Below are 23790 nucleotides of genomic sequence, written 5' to 3' on the forward strand. Positions count from 1 at the left end.
TGTAAATTGTCCTATGATTAGGCTAAGGTTAAATAGCAGTGCAGCTCGTTGGTCTGGAAGATCTCTTCTGTGCCGCATCTCTAAATAAAAAAAAGTAAATAAAATATCTTTGGGAGATGTAACAAGATCTACAACAATTAACTTGGATGTAAGAAATGGACGTTTTTCTTTAACACAATTGATGAGTAATCCAGTAACCTACTACATAATGCATATGTTAAAGGAACAAACCACTTCTGCTTCCTTCTTCAAAGATGTTGGTCAGATACACTTTGAGAAGATTGCTCACTGGGAAATGTTCATTCTTGCCTTGCAAAATCTGAAAGCTGATAAACCTGGATGGTAGTGGCTTCAATAATGTTTGATTGTGTATAGCCAAGGATGGCCCAAGCTTTTAGAAAGTCAGTAATATTGAAAGCCGATTATTGCCATCTCCATTGCTCCTCACTTAGATATAGCTGTGATTGTAAAGGATATTTGATGCTGTCCATGATGTAATAAGAACCAAAATTACCAGCGGGGTGGCTGGTAAGAGAATTGTTCCAGCAACTCAGTATTTTCTCTCCCCGAGACATATAAAGTCCAGGAAGTTGTCACCATGTCATGGGACACTCTTTGCTTTAGAAATGTTGTGCATCATTCATGTAACTGTGTTCCAGCACCATCAATCAGAGCCCACCCTTGGCCATTCCATGCACAGCCACAAGGGAAAGAGGTAGAAGGCATACTAGCTACCCAGAGTTAGTACAAAAAGAGTCAGCGGCCAAAACAATCTGGAACTACCCAAATGCACGATGGTAAAGCAAAACATCCCTTTCACAATGTGTACTTCTGGGACATAGTGGGGGCAGCAATGACCGTGGGAAAGAAAACAAGGAGAGGTAAACACAAAGTATACTGCAGATGTTGTGGTCAAATAACACGTACAAACAAGCTGGATGAACTCAGCAGGTCGGGCAGCATCCGTTGACTGCTCATTTCAATGGATGCTGCCCGACCTGCTGAGTTCATCCAGCTTGTTTAAACAAGGACAGGTAATTGGCTATATGAATTCCTGCTTGACCCGTTACAGGAAAAGCCCTCCCCACCACTGAGCACATCTACAAGAGCACTGCCACACCCAGGATCCAGGCCATACTCTCTTCTCACTGCTGCCATCAGGAAGGAGGTACCAAACCACCCAGTCAGTAATAGATATTACCCTTCAACAATCAGGCTCCTGAATCATTGTGGATAACTTAACACAACTCAACTTTAAACTGAGTCCACAACTTATGAACTAACTTCAAGGACTCTACAACTCACATTCACAGTATTATTATTTATTATTATTATTATTATTATTATTATTATTATTATTATTATTTGTATTTGCACAGATTGTCTTCTTTTGCACATTGGTTTTTGTGTGTAGTTTCTCATTGATTCTATTGTTTTTCTTTGTTCGACAAGAAAATAAATCTCAGGATAGTATATAGTGACATCTATGTACTTTGAAATAAAGTTACTTTGATGTTGCATTCATTAAATGACAGAGCAAAAAGATGATGGACATCGAGCTTCATTTTCCTTTCTGTTTCCTGATTGCCCTCAGTTGTGTGGCCAGCTGATCCAATACACATCGCCTTACATTTTACAATCAGTGAGAAAGGAAAGTGCTTGCTGTTGATTTGAAAGAAAGATTCCCAGAAAGACCTAGAAACTTTCGAGGCATCAATCATCTCTTTTCTGATGTGAGGCAGTGAGGCATTAGCTACAACTAGTACTTGGCACTGGCAGATATGATATCATCATGCTGGCTGAGTAGTCAATCAAATTGCTGAATTCTTGCAATCAGAAAACTATGAGGTAAAATACACCAAGCATGAGAAATAGCTCTTCATCTTGCAGTGGGCCAAATTGCGATCTCTGGAATCAATATTGATTTTTTTTTACTTCAGTTAACTTGCTCTTTCATTTGGTCTGTAGCAGACCTGGCCGCTTTTGGCTGTCATCATTTTGACTCATCTTTTCTTACGTATTTTTTGTGGACTGGCCTGCTGGTCATGGCACATGGCTTCGCAACACATTATATGGACAAAACAGCTTAAAGTGTTGTTAATTACACCATTAACTCACTTTGCCCTCACCTTTACAGAGATATTCCCTTTTGTTTTGTCCATCCTCTCCCCAAATCCACCAGCACACTCACTCTTACACAGAAAACTGAGTTGTTTTTCTCTTTCACTTTGTGCTTCTGAAAAGTTAACTGTTTCCCCTCCACCGATGTTGCCTCACTCGTTGAATGTTTACAGCACTTTCTGTCTTTACTTCAGATTTCCAACAACCTTCTTATTATTTTTGCAAATAAAAATAATTTTGAAAGAATTTGCAGGAATTAAGATTAAAATGTGGAAAATTACAGTAGAAGTAAAACTGCAAATAATCAATAATGATTTTGAAATATTTACTTGAGAAAATTCCAATAGACATAAAAAAATTTTTGTACAACCGAACAAGTTGTGTGTCACAGTGACATAGCGGTTAGCGCAATGCTATTAAGGCTCAGGGCATTCCGGAGTTCGGAACTTAATTCCGGCACCGGTCTGTAAAGAGTCTGTATGTACTCCCCTTGGAATGTTTGGGTCTTCCCCAGGTGCTCTGGTTTCCTCCCACAGTCCAAAGATGTACAGGTTAGAAGGTTAATTGGTCATTGTAAATTGTCCGTGACTAGGTTAGGGTTAATCGGGTTTTTCAGGGTTGCACGGCATAGCTCAAATGGCAGGAATGACCTACCCAATGTTGTATTGCTAAATAAAATAAGTTGGTAATTATTTCCCAGTCCAACATTAAATACCTGCAAACACCTTGTGGATCAAACACAAGGCACAACATTTTAAAGGCTTCTTTACCATCGAATGCACAGAAATCAGAAATATTTCCTTTCCTCTCTCATTACTCTCCCAACTTCCCTTTACTGACAACTAACTTAGTCTTGTATGTTGCACAGTTCTGATGAAGGTCCTTTGATCTGAAATATTACCCCCTTCTATTTCCACAAATGCTACCTGACCTTTCTGACCTTTCTTCTCTCTTCCCCTTCCAGCTTGTTCTGTTTCTAGTTTGTTTCAGGAATACCTTAATTTCTCACCAGTTCACTGGACAACAGTGAAAGCAGGTCTCCCTGCCTGGAGTCAGGGAGACTCGGACATTAGATTCTGGATTTCCACATTATTTAAGCAGTTACATTAGTTGCTGTCATATTTCTTTCCTCACAGTAATCAGAGCACCGACAGTCTTGCAAAATACTCACTGGAAATTCTGGATCATTACAGTGTTTGAACATCCTCTTCTCTACCATTTCTTAAGGAAACTGCATCCCTCTTTGGCACAGATAGGAACTTCAGACCCAGCTTCTACCAGTTGCTTCCAATCCAAAGATTGTCACCTTGATGTGGAGGCAATTATTAGAAAAAAAAGCTGCGTTCTTTTCAACATTGGAGTTTTAAGGAAGGCAGTTCAGAGAATCATGGGAACAGTCTGTTCTAATTCTCTGCTGTCACTTTGCCACATTATCCACTTGGGACTTTCTACACTGTGGCTGCTGCTAACACAATCTGCCAATTCTTTTGTAATATGGCTTTGCTTTCCTGTCCAATGCTTTATGCTTCATTATTTCCAACTGAAACTTTATCCTTTCTTGTAGAGATATTTGCTGATGCATTTGTGTCCTTAGGCTGCCAGTGACCTCGTGTAGACAACTTCTAGGTACTGGATCCACCTCCATCTTGACCTTCTCACACTTGTAATTCCATCCTTCATTTTTACCATCTTGGTCTCCCTAGTCCCACCCTTAAACTAGGCAGCACAAATCCAATCGTCAAAATCCAGCTGGCAACCATCATCTTGCACAGCAATAGTTTGATTTGGACAAAAGACAATTGGAAAATCTTCAAGGTGGTAAAGAAACTAATCCACCCGATCCTCTGACAAAATATGTTCAGTCTTCCTGGACTGAACACTAAAAAAAAATCAGAACATTAATTGCTAACCACAAGGACTAGTCTTGTCTGGGAAGTAAATGCACATGCACTCAATAGAGTGCCAGCCTCAGAGGGAAGACGCATGCCTTATGTGAAGTGTGAGGTGGAGATTAGGATGTAACATTGTACTCCCAATACTCTGACTCATTGTCCTTTTAGTCCCATGCTGTGACTGATGGGAGGTGAGGAAATCAAGCCCATTCCCTGCACTCTCAATTGTCTCCTGTTAAAACTTACAGAAGAGAATATGTAGAATTTCAGGGAACTGTTTTAATGAAGAAAAAGAGGAAAAAGCATTTTTGAAGTTCGTTTGCTGTTGTTGTCTTGGGAAGGCAACATTCTATTTGTTCTTAGCAAGGTCCCATAAACAGCAATTTGGCAACATCCGGATAATCTACAATTGAAACCATTGCATTCTTTCACTGCCATCTTCAATGCCAAGTCACAAACTTCAATGCTTTGCCTTTACAATCGCCCTCTGGTCTAGAGTTAAACATTCTCAGTCTGGATTTCAATTAAACTCATCCCTCCCTCTCTTGGCCTTTCAATCATCCCTCAGATTTCGCTGTTTTACCATTGGCTGTCAAGGCTCTGTGCTCTATAATTTCCTTCTTTTGCATCAACTTTACTGCAATTTCTTTCTTCTCCAGGATACTCCTTAAAAACTGCCTCTTTGCCTTAGCCCTTTGCTCACTAAATGTCAGATTTTGTTTGAGAAAATGTCCACAAAACATCTTGAAACGCTTTGCTTTGTTATGGGTGCTACTTCAATACAAATTTATGTTGTTGCCTTGGGAGCAAATGCAATTCTTTCAATGTTCCACAATTTATAGAAGTGCTTATTCTATTCATGCGTTAATATAAAGTCTTGCTGTACTTTCATCTTCTCCAGGACGCAGAAACAGTCAACACATATGCAAAGATTCAAAGCCAATGAGCTGCCTCCCACTAGTAATATAAATTACTGACAATCAGTCCAACATTACTCTTCCTCTGCTAAACGATGCAAAGTGTATACAACTTTCCATTTAAATAACTGCATGTTTTCACTTACAAGCAGCATCAGCTTTACATGGTCAAACCTTTTATTCTTGGATCAGCTTCCTGTAGGATTGGGACAGTTTGGAATAAATAATATCTAACCACTGCCTATCCTAAGAACACTTCACAATGTATGTGGAAGTTCACTAACAAAAGGATTGTTGGAATTTGAGTCAGTAGTTAAAAAATAAACTCTCCACATAAAATAGATAAACATCAAAAAAGTGCCTTGTTGTAAAAAAACAATGGTTTATTAACTAGTATTCAGGGAAGCTAAATATGGTTTTCTCACCTTGTTCCAGTATGCATGAGACTCCTGTCCTACACCAATGTGGCTGTTGCCTCACGTGGTCAAACAAGCCACTCCCAAATCAGTTCCACTGAAGAACTGCAACTAAAAGCCAACCACCAACTCTTTCCCAGAAGAAATTAAGGATGGACAATAAATGCTGACCTTGCACTCTGAAGATCAAAGTATAAACAAAAATTGAAGTGGGTCTTCTAACGTTTGAAGAATTACGGTGAGCTTGCAAATTCCCAAGCATTGTCAGAAATTTGCATTTGCCCTAGGCACCCTCGGCCGTAACTAAAACGTCTGTTGTCAAGAACATCTATAATTTGTGTGAAGGTAAAGGGCGCCTTCAGCAGATGGTGATATTGCACAGAGGAGAGAATATTTGGCTCTGTATACATCTTAGCTGGGAGATCATGTTACTGATATAAAATCAAGGGCCTTCATGTCCTTTACCTCCTCCAGACAGTACAATGTGCTTGGGTGTCCTTTTAAAGCAGCTGCCATGTCTCGGGAACAGCAGGAACCCTCTGTGCACTGTGCTGTCCTGTAGTGCCCAGGCACCAGTCTCTCCACTGTATGTCTACCACCTGCAGCCCACCCAGATGAATAGAAATCATTTTCTGTTGACACTCCTGCTATGGAAGCCAATTGCTATACATATACAGTACCAACTCCATTTAACTCACACCTCCTTCTTACTTGTTATTGGGCTGGAGATTCTGTGCATGATCACCAGAAGCTGGTGTAATCTAAAATTACTGCAACATTGTATCCTTGCTCCAGTGTTCTTGCATTTGCAACAGCACTTACACTGTTTTTAGGTGGGTTTTATCAAGAGAAAACAAATCATCAGCCCAGAAGCGAGATGATTGCTGTCGTACCTGACCTGCTGTTGTATTATCCTTTTATTCTGTAACTCACCACTATAATCTGGTATTGAACCTGGAGCAGTACAGTACAGTACAGGTCCTTCAGCCTACAATGTTGTACAATAGACGACGCAATGGCCACTGCTCTATACATCGTCTTTACACAACTGGAGAAGAAAGATGCTTATGTGAGAATGCTGTTCTTGGAATACAGTTCAGCATTCAACACCATTGTTCCATCCAGGCTTGACAAGAAGCTCAGAGACCTCGGCCTTGACCCTGCCTTGTGCAGCTGGATCCTGGACTTCCTGTTAGATCAGCAGCAGGTTGTAACCTCCAACCTTCTGACTCTCAACACAGGAGCCCCTCAGAGCTGTGTACTGAGTCCCCTCCTTTACTCCCTGTATACTCATGACTGTATCGCCACCCACAGCTTTAATCTGCTAATTAAATTTGCCGATGTCACTACATTGATTGGCCTTATCTCAAACAATAATGAGGTGGCCTACAGGGAAGAAGTCATCTCTCTGACACAGTGGTGACAAGAAAACAACCTCTTCCTCAATATCGCAAAAACAAAAGAGCTGGTTGTGGATTACAGGAGGAATGGAGACAGGCTAACCACCCCTTGACATCAATGGATCTGGGGTTGAGAGGGTAAACAGCTTTAAGTTCCTTGGCATAAACATCACTGAGGACCTCATGTGGTCTGTACACACTAGCTGTGTGAAGAAAAAGGCACAACAGTACTTCTTTCACCTCAGACAGTTGAAGAAGTTTGGTATGGGCCCCCAAATCCTAAGAACTTTCTACAGGGGCACAATTGAGAGCATCCTGACTGGCTGCATCACTGCCTGGTATGGGATCTGGACCTCCCTTAATCGCAGGACTCTGCAGAGAGTGGTGCAGAGAGCGCAGTGAATCTGTAGTTGGGAACTTCCCATGATTCAGGACATTTACCAGGACAGGTGTGTAAAAAGGGCCCGTAGGATCATTGGAGACCCAAGTCACCCCAACCACAATCTATTCTAGCTGCTACCATCCAGGAAGCAGTACCACAGTGTAAAAGCCAGGACCAATAGGCTCCGACAGCTTCTTCCACCAGGCCATCAGACTGACTAACTATGCTGATTTGAGTGTACTCAATATTACATTAACTGTCCTATTTATTATAATTTATGATAAGTTACTATGATTGCACATTGCACATTTGGACGGAGACACAACCTAAAGATTTTTACTCATGTATGTGAACGATGTAAGAAATAAAGTCAATTCAATTCAACCCTTTAATCTACCCTAAAATGAATCTAACCCTTCCCTACTACATACTCCTCCATTTCTTCATTATCCATGTGTCTAAGAGTTTATTAAATGCCCCTAATGCATCTGCTTCTACCACCACTATTGGCAGCACATTCCACGCACCCATATTCTCTGTGTATAAAACCTACATCTAACATTCCCCCTGTACTTTCCTCAAATCACCTTAAAATCATTTCTACCATGGGGAAAAAAGTCACTGTCTATTTATTTATTTTTTTATCATCTTGCACATATCTATCAAGTCACCTCTCATCCTCCTTCACACCAGAAAGAAATGCCCTAGTCTTCCTCAGAAGACTTGCTCTTTAATCAAGTTTAAGTTTATTGTCATCTGATTGTACACATATAGAAACAAACAGAGCAACATTCTTCCAGACCATGGTATACCCACAAAACATATCAGACACAGCACCTAGAAGAAAATATTACATAAATACTGTAAGTTAGTAATATATAATTCAAAATGAATGTAGTCTGCAGCACAGGTAAACAGTGAACAGTAAACAGCTCGTTGTCTTTGTTATGAGACCTCAGTGGTGACAGGTTATTCATTAGTCTCACAGCCTGAAGGAAGAAGCTGTTACTCAGTCCTAGTAGTGATGCTCCTGTATCTCGTTCTTGATAGTAGTGGGTCAAAGAGATTGTCTATAGGGCACTCTCAAAGGTGCTCCTATAGAAAGTTCAGGCAGCATCCAAATAGATCTACACTGTTTCTTCTCTAAAGCTACCTCATCCTTCCTATTATGAGGTAACCAGAACTTATTGTTCAAGTCTTCCCTAAGACACTAATAAACTAAAAGCTTTGGTTTAATGCTTTAACTTTCTTTTAACCACTTTATTGGTGGGTGTGACACAATGCAGAAGATATTGCTTAGTATGCCCATTGAGGAATGGTACAAATCTGGCAGTTGCAAAATGAGCTAACCCTTGCAAGAGACAATTATTTGTGGACACAAGGATCAACAGTCTGAAGGAGTTCCTCTTCCACCTACTGTTTTTGTTACACATAATGACTTGCTGTGTTCAATAGAACATGAAAATCTCCACAGGCAATGTGACCCAACAAAATTCTGGGTGCTGGCTCACACTACCAATCAGTTTAACTGACCACCCCAAGGTAAAGCCAGGCCGTGTTCCAAGATCACACAGCAGCAGTGGCTCGGGAGGGAGATTAGAGATGCCAAGAGAAAACTAGAAATTGGCATAAGCAGCAGCAGGTTCAAGACACAATGCAGAAAATATTGCTCAGTGTGCCAGTACTACAAAGGAGGCAAAGTTCAAGCCAGTTCATCACTGTTATGTCTACCCTTTGTGACTGCTTATTATCTGCTAAGCAGATGAGACATTAAACTGAGATCATCTTTTCTTTTCCTAGTGGAGAAGAAAGAGTAAAATACAGTGAAGCATATCTGGGTGAAAAAGAAGATATGGAATCTGGAGAAGGATTTTTTTTAGAAACAAGAAGACCCAGCCAATTATTGAGCAGGAAGCACTGTGTTCAGGATTAGTTTGCAGGAAGGTTGAATTCCTGTCCATTAAGTTTTAAGGTACAATTGCACATGACATGCTTTGTAAGACAAGTTGCAGAGGAGGGAGGCCATTCAGTCCATTTAGGCTATCCTTGCACGAGTCCTGCTGCACCAGTGTGTTCAAAAACACATGACATTTGATTCCACTCTCTTCCCCTTCCTATAACTTGATTGCAGGATGTGTGTGCTGCATCTGCTGACATTAACAGTGGTGTTAACAGTGTCCAAGAATTGTTGACAACTGGCGACTCCTGAGAGGATCAGAAATATCAGTATCTGAATCAGAATCAGGTCTAATATCACTAGCATATGCCATGAAATTTGTTGTTTTGTGCAGCAGTACATTGCAATGCATAATAATAAAGAATAAATTACAGTAAGAAGTATATATGTAAGAAAACTTAAATAAATAGTGTAAAGAAAGAAAAAAATAGTGAGGTAGTGTTCATGGGTTCATTGTACATTCGGAAATCTGATGTCAGAGGGAAAGAAGCAGTTCCTGAAATGTTGACTTTGTGTGTTCAGGCTCCTGTACCTCCTCTTTGATGGTAGCAATGAGAAAAGGGGACATCCTGGGTGATGGGGATCCTTAATGGTGGATGCTCCCTTTTTGAGGCATTGTCTCTTGAAGGTGTCACAATGTCACAAGATCACAAGGTCACCAGATGCTGCAGGGATTTGCATAGGGGTAGTTTTATTCTCCTTTACAAATCATTCATAAAAGACATTGAATGCATCTGAATGAAGCATCACATTTATTCATGATGTTATGTTTTGCTTTGTAGGAAGTAATGGCCAGCAAACTCTGCCAGAGCAGATGTTTAACCAGTTCCGTCTCTAACTTGAAATGGAATTATTTACTCGCTCTTAAAATAGCCTTCCTTAGGGCATATCTGGACTTCTTGTATAGTTCTGGATCACTGGTCATGAATTCATATTCAGCAGAGTCTGAATTGCCTGGTTCATCCACGGTTTTTTGATTTGGTATACCCAGTACGTTCTAGAAGGCACATACACATCTGCACAGATCTTGATGAAGTCAGTGAATATTCATTCAGATTCACAAATGGAACCCTAAATATTGTCCAGTCCACCAACTCAAAGCAGTCCTGGAAATGCACCTCTGCCTCCCTTGACCATACCTTCTTGGTTCTCACCACTGGTACTGCAGTCTTTAGTCGCTGTCTATATGCCGGGAGTAGAAGTACAGCTATGTGACTGGATTTTCCAAAGCGTGGGTGTGGAGTGGCACGGTAAACATTCTTGATGATGGTATAATAGCGGTCAAGTGTGTTGGCTGCACTGGTACTACCATTATAAAGGGCAAGAGGCTCCGTGTTGGCAGCAAGATTTGAAGCTGCATCTTATTTCTCGAACAGCACTGACACAATCACAAGTACACATAGTCTCTTTAAAATATCTTATACCTAATTCCACAGGATTTCATCAGGGTCCTTGTGTGCTGTTTGCGTGGTGTCAGCGTACTGAATGCTGTTGCCTGGGATACTCTTGGTTGAAATGACTGTTTACAGAAATGGACTGAGAGTCACGCAAGAGGAAACTGGTTAAGTGCATGAGGGGGGGGAGGAATATGAGTTACACTGGTGGGGTGTGATAGAGAAGGCTGAGGGAAGGTTTGTGTGGTATATATCACTCACATGGACCAGGTGGCTAAATAGCTCTAAATTCTTCATAGATTTGCACAAGGAGACAAAGTCTGCTATGGCCTTTCACTGAGCCTGCCAGGGTTAATTTGGTCACAACATCAATTAAAAAGAAACACAAGAAATTCTGAAGATGCTGGAAATGATGAGCAACTGACACAAAATACTAGAAGAACTCAGCAGGACAGGCTGTATCTATGGAGGGAAATGAACAGTTGACGTTTAAGGCCAACGTCTTTCTTCGGGACTTAAGAAATGGGTGGAAAGGAGAATTCCACCAACCAGGATGTAAGGCAGGCAATTGTGGAAGCTGTATGATCACAGGAGGTGGATCGTGGAACAGTGCATGGAACAATAAACATTAAATTAGAAGTTCTCTGAAACTGCTGAGCTGTGGAGATGGAACGACAAACCAATAAATGAGGGAGGTTCAAGCCACATCACTGTCATGGCTACCCTTTGTGATTGCTTATTATCTGCTAGTCAGATGACACATTAAACTGAGACTGTATTTTCTTTCCTCAGATAGAGAAATCAGAAACGAAGGGTAGATTTAAAGTAGTGAATAAGTAGAAGAATCAACAAAGGGCTGAAGGTATAAATTTTCACTGAGAATCTTCACTTATGGGGATGGTAGAATAAATCCTTATTGCAACTAAATGAAATTAACCTCTGAGATGTAGAATTTCAGGACCTATGGGGACAGAAACTCTAAACTAAGAATCTTAGCATTTCCTATGTTGGTTATCATAGGACCAAATGACCATATATTATGCCTTTGTGTTTCTGTGATCACTACAGAAACAGGGCCTCTGGCCTAACCAGTCCAGACTGTCCATGATTCCCACCTAAGCTAGTCCCATTCCCATATCCCTCTAAACCTTTCCTATCCTGCCCTGCAACTCACTTTCTCTGGCAGCTCATTCCATATTCCACACTCTGAGGGATAAAAGTTGCCCCTCAATTTCCTATTAAATCTCTTCCCTCTCACCATAAATCCATGCCTTTTAGTTCTTATTCTGTGCTAGTCAATTTACATTGGGATTGTTCAGGCTGACAAAAAATACTCAACGTACAGAGTTTGGACAAGAGTTTAACGATCAAGTGAAATTAGAAAACAAAAATCTGAAACAGCAGGTAGATGAAGGGCAAAATTTGTTTAGTCAAAAGAAGTCTAGGACTGATAGCTGCAAAATCCCAAACTGACAAGAAAATATCATGCTGAATTCACAATTTCATTATCATGCATGTACTACTTATAGTTTCACACCAGTCGAGGCAGCATTGTGATGCTGTTTATAATTCTGCTTACTGCAGCACTAAGTAATCATAAGGGGCAGTGTAGTGTAAGGGGGTGCAAAAGAGCTAGATTGCCTTGCTATACCTTGGAAGATGCAATCGTCAGGATCCTGATCTCAGATAAAAGAGAGCTGTGTGCATAAATTACCAGAGCTAGCTGAATCTGGCAGGTATCCAGCATGAGTGGCTTCAATTGGGAAGGAAAGATGGAAATAAGTGAAAATAATTGTAGTAATTTTAGGTTTGGTTAAAAGGTGGTGATGATTTTGAAAGGATACATTTCTTGAATGTCTGTTGTATTTGGGTCGTTGAATCAAAGTGCACTACATTATAGAAATAGGTCCTTCAGCCCATCTAATCCATGGCAAACTATATTTCAGTCTAGGCCCATTGACCTGAACTTGACCAAAGCCCACCTTACCCTTTCCATACATGTATTTATCCAAACTTCTCTTAAATGTTGAAATCAAACTCGAAACCACCACTTTCACTGGCAACTCGTGGTGTTCCCCCTCATGTTCCCCTTAAATATTTCACCTTTCAACTATTCATCATTGAGATAACATACTAACTTCTCAAAGATGGCGGTGGAATTATTCCCGGTCGCTGGTGCTGTAATAGCGTTACGCTAACTGATACACTATATACAACAGAAAATGTTGTGCCAATGTGGGGATTGAATCCACAACCCAGAGATATGGAAAATAAACCTGTGAAATATTCCGGGACATTTTTTAGCCGTTGTGGATCAACTATTTGTGCAGATTTATCTCTGAATGTAAGGCATTATTGGAACTCTGCGACTTGGTGATCTGAAGAAAAGACAACACAAATATGGACTAAAGAGAACACCAGTCTCGATATATTTGGTTTTGCAAACATATACATTTTGCTCCCTAAAATCTAGATTTAAAACATTTATATATTTCATCACAAAGTAATAAATAGGCATATTTGATAACATCTGTGTTTTGGAGTTTTAAACTGTTTGTGTGAAATTAGGTATTAAATTTGAGGAAATATATCAAGGCATAAATAAAGGGCAGCATTGTTATCATTTTGAATGTATAATCTGGAATAGAGTCTGAGTAGCTTCCATTGGAATCTTTGAAAAATTGCAACATGTCATTATATGGGATAATGGAAAAGAGCAGGAGAATGGGATCTGCTGGACAGCTTTTCAAGGAGCTAGCATAAACATTATAGGCAGAAAGGCCTCATTCTATGGTTCTATGATCTACTAACATGATCGATATTTCAACATGATAGCCATTGTTGCTCAGAATACCTTCAATTCACCAGTACCTGCAGCAGCATTCACCTTCTGAAGACCATTCTGATCACTACAAGCATTAGAGTTAATATTGCCAGATGATTGTATTAATAACATACATTCTTTAAGTAAATTATTGTCACTAAACCATCCAATGATCCTTACTTGCTTTGTTGCAAAGCCTGGAAAAGTTTGATCAATCGGAAAAACTAAATAAAGTGATGCTCTTTCTTCACTGTGATCAACATCACTGATTAGTTCATATTCTACATTGAACAGTGCCTTTAAGATGAATGCCTTTCCCCTTCCCCCTCTACCTCCCCACCGACCCCACCTTGCCCACAGGTGGAGTCATTGCATCAGTGAGCATGCCATTCATTTTCTCGTAGACTGATGGTCATGTTGCAGCTGTAAGAACAAACAGGGTTTACTTGTGTTACGAAACTCTCTTTACTTGTCACAGATAACCCTGTAGCATCTGGAGCTTTGCCTAATCAGATAATGAAAGGGTGATATCAGATTTTGAATGTAATTGTGAAGTACACAACATAATAAAATGGAAATATTGACAGAACTCCTAATGTGCAATTATCTTCCACACTAAATTTACATTTATTACCAAGCCAAAACCCCGCAACTAGAGAAACCAATTGTTTTTTTATGCATGGATAAGCTTCAGCATTTGCCACAAGCCTTTAGTACCAGATGAAGAGAGAACTTGTGGCCCTTTTTTACATTGGGCGAAAATATTGATTCTAAAGCTCCATATTTTTAAGCAACTAACTTCCATCCAATGTCCACTGAAGTGCTCTGTAAGTACATTAAAGCTGTTGTCCCCTACCTGTATTGAAGCAAATAATAGGCAGTGCATAACAAATGTCAACTTTGTGATGTTCTATTTTACCACAGGATAAGAATTTACTAATGCATTACTAAAGAGCCTATACTCTGATGAGGAGTCTGGCAGTGAAGATTATTCTCTGATGGGTCTTTTCTTGATCCAACAAACTCATGTCCAGGTATCTGCAGCCTTGGTTCAAAATGTTCAAGTATTCTATAGCCTTGACAGAACATCGCACGGGCAAAATCATACTCAAATCTTTTGCATGCATCAAGCCCAGCATTGCCTGCTCAAATGTGAAACCAGGTTGATCACAATGAAAAATTAAGGTTCAAGAGGAGCAGAGAGGGTTAGGAAGTATCGATAGAATGAAATGAAGTCAGTATGTTGGCTCGTGTCTTCATCAAGACACTGTTCATTTCCCTCCATGGATGCTGCCTGACCTGCCGAGTTCCTTCAGCTCCTTTACATATTCCTCCAGATTTCCAGTATCTGCAGTTCTTCATATACTATAGCTCAAAATATTGCATTCCTTTTGTCACTCTTGAGGCCTCAGTTCTAGATCTTATTTCCTGTTATGCAAGATTAGAAGTGATCACTTTCTTCTGCAGCAGACATATTTATTAGTAACAATTTGAAGATTTTGAATTGAGTGTGAATCATTACCAATACTGAAAGCATCTGTCGGGTATCCATTAAGGATCATCAGATGAGCACCCATTGTTATCAATCCAGCCAGAGGAAAGTCAATCATAGGAAATGACTCATTAGTTACTTTTAAAAGTTGATCAGTGTGGGGGTTAGTGAAATTGAGGTGTGAAATGGTCTCTTTACTGCTACTGTTCCAAAGATTTTGCAGTTTAGAGGAGCAGGACAAAGTTTTGACAGCAAACTTAAACATTGCAGGAAAACAATACTGTGTATATGTTATTACTGTACTTTTGCCTGCAAAACAGCCGGACTGACATTTATAGATATTGTCACATATTGAATTAGTTCATTGTTTATTCCTGTACAAATGTACATTCTTAAATGTCATTAAATCTGTTTAGTGGCCTTCAGATTTGGTGGGAAAAACAATTAGACATTCCTTTCTATAAACACAGTGAAAATGCTGGTGGAACTCAGCAGGACAGGCAGTATCTATGGAGAGAAATAAAGAGCCAACATTGCGGCCAAAGACCCCTCATCAGTCACAAACACGAGAAAATCTGCAGATGCTGGAAATCCTAGAGCCCTAAAGAAGCGTCTCGGCCCGAAACATTGACTGTTTACTCTTTTCCATAGATACTGCTTGGCCTGTTGAGTTCTTCTAGATTTTGAGTGTGTTGCCCTTCATCAGTCAGTCCTGATGAAGGGTCTTAGTCTGAAATGTTAGCTCTTTATTCCTCTCCATAGCTGCCGCCTGATCTGCTGAGTTTCTCTGGCATTTTCTGTGTGTTACTCTGGATTTCCAGCATCTCCAGAATCTCTTGAATTTATAATTCGCCTTTTTATATGGTAATGCAGGATGCAGAATAAACGAACCAAACTATGTTTTTGCAAATGCAAGGAGAAGGCAATTTGCCCACATTAGATTTCCACAGTTAGATGGAGAGCCTATTGGAACTCAATGCTGGTTGCAAGTAGGATGTTGGCCAGCACTTTGGATGATGTTCTTTAATAAATACCCAGGAAGTTGCACCACCCACCAGGGCCAGCAGATGGTGACCTTGGTTTAACATCCTATTCACTGAATGGTGTTCCAGCCAATTAAGGCCTTCTTCATTGTGGTACTGAGGTGTCAGGCTGAATATGGAGTTGAACTTAAGAATCAAACACTTCTGCTCTCAATCAGGTCAACCTGGCATTTGGAGACATCTAGAGTTCATCATGGAGAAAGAGCTTCAGATGCAAACAACACATACTTATTCAACACAAGAATATTTGGGGGGGGGGGGTCATCCCTCAAATCTGTTTTATCTGTCAATAAGACCATGATCCAGTCTTGGCCTCAGTCCTACTCCAGGGTCTAGTAATTAGAACAAAGAACAGTAAAGCCCAGGAACAGGCTCATCAGCCCACAATATTGTTATTGTTCCTTTCTGTGCCTTGTGCCGCATCAGGTGGCAACCTTGCTGTTTCTTTAATACCAACGGTTGGCTAAGCCCACAATGTTGTGCCAACCTTATTAAACTAGTCAATAAGCACTTAACTAAACAAATCCCCTCGGCTTACACAACGTCCACATCTTTCCCTTCTCTGCATATCCATTAAGCTAAGAGCCATTTAAACTCGTCTATCATATTTGCTTCCCCTTCCACCCCTGGCAACGAATTCCTGGCAAATTCTAGTAAAAGTAAAATACCTTTCCAATACATTTCCTTTGAAATTACCCTTTCTCACCCTAAATGCATGTCTTCCAGTATTAAACATGTCACCCTGAGGAGAAAAGATACCAGCTATCCATCTATGCTTCTCATAATCTTATAAACTTCTATCAGTTCGCCCCTCAGTGTTTGCCGCTCCAGAGAAAACAGCCTAAGTTTGTCCAGCCTCTCTTCATGTACATGCCCTCTAATCCAGACAGCATCCTGGTGAGCATCTTCCATATCCTCTTAAAAGGAGATGCAGCAGAACATTTTCCCAGTTGGACTGTATAGACATCTGGTCTCACTTACTGAACTTAGTTACAACAGATCCCTGTTTTAGTTGCTTCTGAAAGTTCACAATTTTTGTGTCTCTTTATACAACTTCAGGAATCCTAACTTTCACTCTGATGGCCCTTGGTCTTTTCCCCTTTCCTGCTGTCACATTGGAAGTCACAGATTTATTTGCTCTGATCTTCCCTTTCTGGATCATGTCTCATGCTTGTACTTCTGACTTTTGTATTGTCAGTCTGTCTTGTCACACTGACTATGTTCTCATTGGCAATAACCTAATATAATATTCTGCAGAAGAATCTCAGTTTCGGAACACACTTCTGAATAAATTGTGATCTACTTTCCGTGCATACAGTACATAACTCTGGATATAACAAGAGCCTTTCAGACATGGAATGCCTCCCTGTTGTACACACAGCATTGACTTTGTCTGAGTTGTCTTTTTTGAACTCGGTCTGCAGCTCATTGCAGCATATTTCATTACACTGAGCCTTTTGCTTCTTATCTTATTATTGGACTTTGTAATGACATTCAATGTTCCTTAAGGTTGTTATAGCCAGGGATGGTAATGGGGACAACCTCCCATTACCTATTAAATGCTCCCAATGGTGTGCACCTCAAATTGCCTCTGACAACCAAGTCCAGCTCCTGGCCTTCATGTGTGGCTTAGCTACTAAGCCTGGTGGAACCATTTCTACTGACAGGAGAAGGGGCAAAGACTGGATACTGGCACCTTAAAAACTGTGGCTTCAGGCTGATGGGGTTCATCAGCCATGGCTGGCAGCTCATCTAGCTCAAGGAAACCTCCACTGCCTTCCAGCTATATCCACTGGAAATGCTTCAGGAGTAAACCCTGAGGGAAAACTCTAGAGCTGGAGACCGTAAGGCAGTCCTACACTGAGGTCAATGCTGACTGGCAACTCCTGCGACACTGCTGGTACCAAACTGTGTCAGTCTCTGCCGTTCCTTTGGATTCATCAGACGTGTGGAGAGGGGGAGCTTGCTACATGGGCAACAACTTGCTCTCCATATTATTCTGCCCAGGCTTGTGTATCTGGACAGCTAGGAGACAATTTCCATGGTCAACTCTGACTGACGGAGGCCTCACACTGTAATGACCCTGCTGTTTTTGTAAAGTTCCAGTGAACTGGCCCTCTCATGGACTCTTGTTTTGAATGACTTGCTTTCAAAGTGAGTCAATAGACGCATTGTTCAGAAATTATGAAGCCTCTGTAAAAGTAGACTTCTCAGGTAGATAAACTTGAAGAGTATCCATCCCTCTGGGACATCAAACTCCATTTTAAGTCTCTGATTGCCTTACTACTTTGCCTTAAAGGTGTGTTTCTTAGCTTCATGCTTGCATTCATAGTGGCTTCTAGTATTGATATATTTTGTAGTCACCATCACCATATAATGTCTGTCACACTCGCTGGTGTGCAGTAAAAGATAAACACGTCCAAACCCTGGCACTCATATTGAAAGTACTCTGAATCCATGACTCTCAAAGAATGGCTTCAGTACACATTCATTTTACTGTAGGTATACCCTGAAATTATCTCACAACCTAGTGCCCACACACTCAGCAATCCTACAATTCCTGATTTGAAATGGTCTACAGATTTAGCTCCTTGTCGGTATCCTGACCCTGTATTTGCTGATGATTTCCTTTAGTTCCTCTGCACATGCCAAGCTGAAACCTCCAGAAAATCTCTCACACAACCCGAGTTTAACGTACCGCTCAGTGTTTTCACTGTGTTCCTGTATGAGATACTGTTCATTGTTTGTAGAACAGGTAGGCCCACTGACATCTCATATGTCTACAACCCTATTACCTTGTAGCCTTCCCCTTCTTGTGAATCTCTATGCTTCTGTTCTGTGCTCTCCTTGGAACCTTGATAAAATTGTTCCCCTCCAAGGGCACTGCTACTCATTTGATGTACAAAGTGAATGGCTGAATCTCTCATGTCTCTCAAATTCCCTGATGTACCAGCCTGGTCCCGTTTGCCATGATCAAAGCACCACTTAAATGGATTCCATCCTCCATTTCCATTGGCCAGCTGTTCACTTCGGCAGCAAGTTGCCAAACCTGAAGCCAATAAAGAGTCTAGAAGTTCCTTAGAGTTGTTGCTCACATAAGCAAACAAAAATGGAAGTAGAATACTTAACAAAATATTCTTTATTGAAAGCTGTAACTCTCAGCTAAACTGAATACACACATATATAAATATTACTTTCTCCATAGTACTGAGCTTTACGTTCTTCCAGCTTTCTCTTTTGCTAAGTTTCTTCTGAATTACTCTTTACGTTGTTTTAACTGACTGCTACAGATTTTTCCTCTTGTTCTGCCCTATTGAAGCCATTCATAGTCTTCTCTTTTTCAAGAGGAACAAGGTCTAATCTATTTATTTTTTATCCTAACCTTTCAGGTATAACCTTGTAACTCTGGTATTATCCTTGAAAATAGCTATTTTGGAATCCTTCAAGTACCTTCTAAAACTGGTTAAACATGTGGCAACCAGGACTATACACAGTTCACAATATAATCCCTGAGTACTGTTCTCTGTGTATCCCAGATATTTGTTAGAACTGCCATGGTAATATCATCAGCTTGTTCACAGCATTAACCAGATCCCTCTGCTGAATTTTGACATGCATGCAAGCATTCTTACGAACATAAGGTGGCAGATAATCAGTACATTGAACACAAGGTTCATGCTCAGATTCCAATATGCTTGTTCAATGCAGAGAGGATAAGTTAATGTGGAGCCTTTCACACCTCAGGACAGCCCATAGTCAGTCAATTGCCACTTAATCAACACGAGCAACTAGCTATCTCGTCACCAACTATGTGATGGTGCTGCAGATATATGCTCGGCTGTAACACCAAACATATCTTTATCTCTTCCTTACCACTAAATACATCTTTACCTCAACCCCTCCACCCTCCCTCTGCTTTCCGCAGAGATCACTCTCTCCGAGACTCCGTGTCCATTCATTTCATACCACTGCAGAATCTCTTGTATTTATGACAGTGATTCCAATTGTTGGATTGAGAGTTTGGATTCCAAAAGAAAAACACTGAAAATCTGGCGTAAATGTTCAAAAATGCTGAATGTACTCTGCAGATCAGTCAGCTTCTGTGGAGGGAGAAATAACTGGATGATCTTTCATTCTTGCTTGGAGAAGTTCAAAATGAAATAGTAGCAGAGAAGGGGAGGGGGTGTACAGAGAGAATAAAGAGGAAGGGCTAGGAGAGAATAGAGACCAGTAAAGATCAAGTCTTGCCTCCTTTAGGCAAGCTTTTACTACCCTCCTTCAGCTGGTTCCTGAAACATTAACTGTTTCTCTCTCTACTGATGCTGCCTGATCTGCTGAGTGTTGCAAGCTCCTTTTGCTTTTATGTCCACCTTGTCTGCTGTCCATCATCCTCTTCCTCTCACTTTACCAGAGCTCCAACATCCTGCCCAAATATTTCTTTTGCCTGCATGTCATCCAGAATAACTTCAATTCTCCTTTAGCATTACAACCAGGGACCAAGAAATCTTTATTTTGCTAAGAACCAGAATTGAGCAACTTTGTCCAACACCGTACTTCAAATGTGTTGCCTGTCTTATACTTTCAGGCACTGCAACTATCTATCCATTCAGCGCTGCTGGAAAAAACAATGTTCCCACTGGTCTTAGTTCAGTTATTATACTAAAGTGTTCTTGTCTTTTCTTGAGCAGGTCCTTTATTAATGTAAAGAAGAACATCAGCTTCTGGGTTTGTCCATGTACCACCACTGTTCCAGACTTCAATATTCAATCCCTCTCCACTTATCACCCCATTACCCCATTGTCACCATTACTCTGGCTGGGAAGAATTCAGTCATAACATTTGAATTCTTTTCATATTCCAGTAATGTAACCTGCAGTCACACTCTCTCCATTACCCATCATGAGTTGCTTAGTCTTACTTCACATTCAACCAGTTGAAGTATAGTTGTTTTATGAAAGGAAATGTAATCCAAAAATGCTTTACAATCAGGATAACTTTGAATAAACTCAATGCAATCAAGAGGAATAATTAAAATTTCAGATATATATTATTTGTTGCAACATTAATGTTTAGTATAAGGGAGAGTATAAAGAATTTTCAGTCTTTGGAACTGATCAAAGCTCAGCAGAACTTTGATCTCTGAACCAATGTGAAATGTTGTATTGATTTATCTTCAATCTAAAATATGAACTATTCTTCTTTGACTGATCTATTAACTATTACCTCAGTTCCCTAATTCTGTACATTCCTAGTAACCTGTTATGCTTTGATTGATCAAGGGTGTACAACTTTTGTATGAAAAATATTCAAAGGAACTGCATCTATTGCCTTTTTAGGAAGAGATTTCTGACATCACTAAACACTATTGAGGAAAATTCCTTCAACCTTTCTTGAAATGGTGACACTGATTTTTTAAAATTATGACTATTCTCATTTTGCCACAAGAGAAAACATCTTCCCTACACTTACTTCGTCAAGACCTTTCAAGATCTTTGGCAAACTTCTATATATGCACAGTGAAGAGTTTACTGACTGGTGGCATCATGACCTAGTATGGAAACACCAATGCCCAGGAATGGAAAAGTCTAGAAAATGTCCAGTCCATCACATGCAACGCCCTTCCAATCATTAAGCACATTTACAAGGAATGCTGCCACAAAAAAGCATCATCCCCACCATCAAGCTACGCTATCACCTCTTTACTATCATCGGGCAGGAGGTATACGAGCCTTAGATCTCATATCAACAGGTTCGGGAACAGTTATTACCCTTCAATCGTCAAGCTCCTTACACGTGTGGATAACTTCACTCACCTCAATCCTGACCTGATTCCACAGCCTGTAGACTCAATTTCAAGGACTCTACAACTCATGTTCTTGGCACTATTTATTTTATTTTTATTATTTGTACTGTACCTTTGCACATTGGGTATTTGCCAGTCTTTATTATTTATAGTTTTTTATAAATGTTATTGTATTTCTTTATTTTTCTGTAAATGCCTGCAAGAAAATGAATCTCAAGGTACTGTATATGTACTTAAATAATAAATTTACTTTGAATTTTGAGATCAAACATGCCAATCAAATCCATTCTAACTGTTTTAAACACCACCAGATGCAAAGTTAGCCCATCTGACCTTTCCTGAGAAGACAATATGTCCATTCCAGATATTGGGCCTGCAATTTTAGATCTTGTTTGATATACAATTGCCTCCTGCCTGACTAGTTGCCTGAAAAGAAAACACAAATGCAAAAGAGGGACTCTAATCTTCTACAGCTGGATTGAGTGACTCAGAAAGGCACAATGGATTTCCACATCAATATGTTCTGAAACAAAGATCACACGACACTCTTTATTGCTTCACATGATTGGCAGCTTATCACAGAATGGAAATGAATGAAAGGCGTACCTCACACGTCACACCTAATGAGTACGATCATTATTATAGGTCCAAGTGCAGCAAAAAAACTGATTGAATAGGACAATATTTAACATTTCTTTTTGATTTCATGTATTTTCCTTTGACTTAAAGCAGTGATTAAAACTAGCACCTTGCTGCCCTGTCAACATACTCCCCTCATTAAATTAGTTCAAACAAATGAGCTTTGCTTCAATAAAATGGTGAAAATTAGATAAAATCAGCATGGAATTTTACTTGTGGGATGAGATGTTATGATGCTTATCTTCTCTTCTTCAAAACTTGCAGACAAACAAGGGGGCCTCGAAATCGGTGCATGAAATTGGTAAAGGAGAATTGGTAAAGGATTCTGACTGGTTGAATCATGGCCTGGTATGGGAAACTCAAAGCCCAGGAATGCAAGAGGCTCCAAAGAGTGGTGGACTCTGCTGGTTCTATCATGGTGCAGCTCTCCACACCACTGACAAGAAGTAATGCTTCAGGGAGATGACATCTATAATTAAGGACCCCACACTGCCCTATTTTCATTGTTACCATCAGTCAAGAGGTAGAGGAGCCTGAAGATACACCATTCTATGTTCAACAACGGCTTCTTTCCCACTACCATCAGGTTCTTGAACCAAACCAAAAAACCCTAATTCTACCTCAGCTAATACTTCCCTCAATTTGCACAAATGACATTACATTATTTTTGGTTTTTTTGTCATTTAAGTTGTGTATAATTTGTTTAGTTAACTCATGTTCATAAAATTCTATGCTGATGTTGCAAAGAAAGCTCATTTTCATAGCTTTTACACCCTGTGAATCTATGCCCATGACAATAACTTTGAACTTCAACTAGTAGACTGTAATAGGTCAATGAAAAAGGGGATGAATATAGAATTGGGGAAGTGGGCCAACGGGCCTGTTTCTGTGCTATATCTCTCTGCTGCATTGTCCAAGATTAAATTAAAACTACATAATTCAGCACTAATTTGAAAGTGTAGTCAGAATACTACCTAATTCATTCATGTACCCAGATCAGACTGGTATCTTGAATACATAGAGAAAGGCTCAGGAAAATAACTGAGCAAGGAAGACCCATAAACCATACTTCAGCTCTACTTTTGACCCATTATATATCAAATGGTAAGCTTTAAGATCTCCCTATCTCAAGATAATGGATAATAATGCAATAACGGATGTTATGCATCAAGATGTTGACAATATATGAAAGCAACATTGGATTTATTTACAGCAGACATGAAAGCTGAAAATCGCCTTTTACAAAAGCTCCCTCCTGGAAAGCGCGATAGGGCTATTAAAACAAAAACCTAACAACATCCTAAAACTGTCTTCTCTCAGGCAGTTAATCTGTTTGAGTTAGCACCACCCACACCCATCTATCTATCACCCCCATTTTAAACCACGTTAAAACCATTTTTTTAATGCTGTTTACATAGTAAATACATGCCGGTATTTACTTATTTATGCACATTTTAGTCCATATTCATCCTTTAGCCTCTAACTTTATTAGCTTTTTAAACATTTTGTT

At 40.0% G+C, this 23790-nt stretch overlaps 1 protein-coding gene across 5 annotated transcripts in view; it reads right to left on the minus strand.

Moving 5' to 3' along the window:
* pde3a (phosphodiesterase 3A, cGMP-inhibited) overlaps window positions 1-23790 on the minus strand; it is a 521929-nt gene that overhangs the window by 275571 nt on the left and 222568 nt on the right. The window contains exon 1 of one of the 5 annotated variants that reach the window (XM_073066137.1): window positions 3293-3388. The exons of the other annotated variants lie outside the window; for them this stretch is intronic. Within the exon in view, the coding sequence (XP_072922238.1) occupies window positions 3293-3340 (48 nt within the window). The 5' untranslated portion in view covers window positions 3341-3388. Of the gene's footprint in view, window positions 1-3292; window positions 3389-23790 lie in introns of those variants that run through there. 5 annotated transcript variants of the gene reach the window in all.

Source organism: Hemitrygon akajei, chromosome 14 (genome assembly GCF_048418815.1).
Source record: "Hemitrygon akajei chromosome 14, sHemAka1.3, whole genome shotgun sequence".
NCBI classification, from domain to species: Eukaryota; Metazoa; Chordata; class Chondrichthyes; order Myliobatiformes; family Dasyatidae; genus Hemitrygon; species Hemitrygon akajei.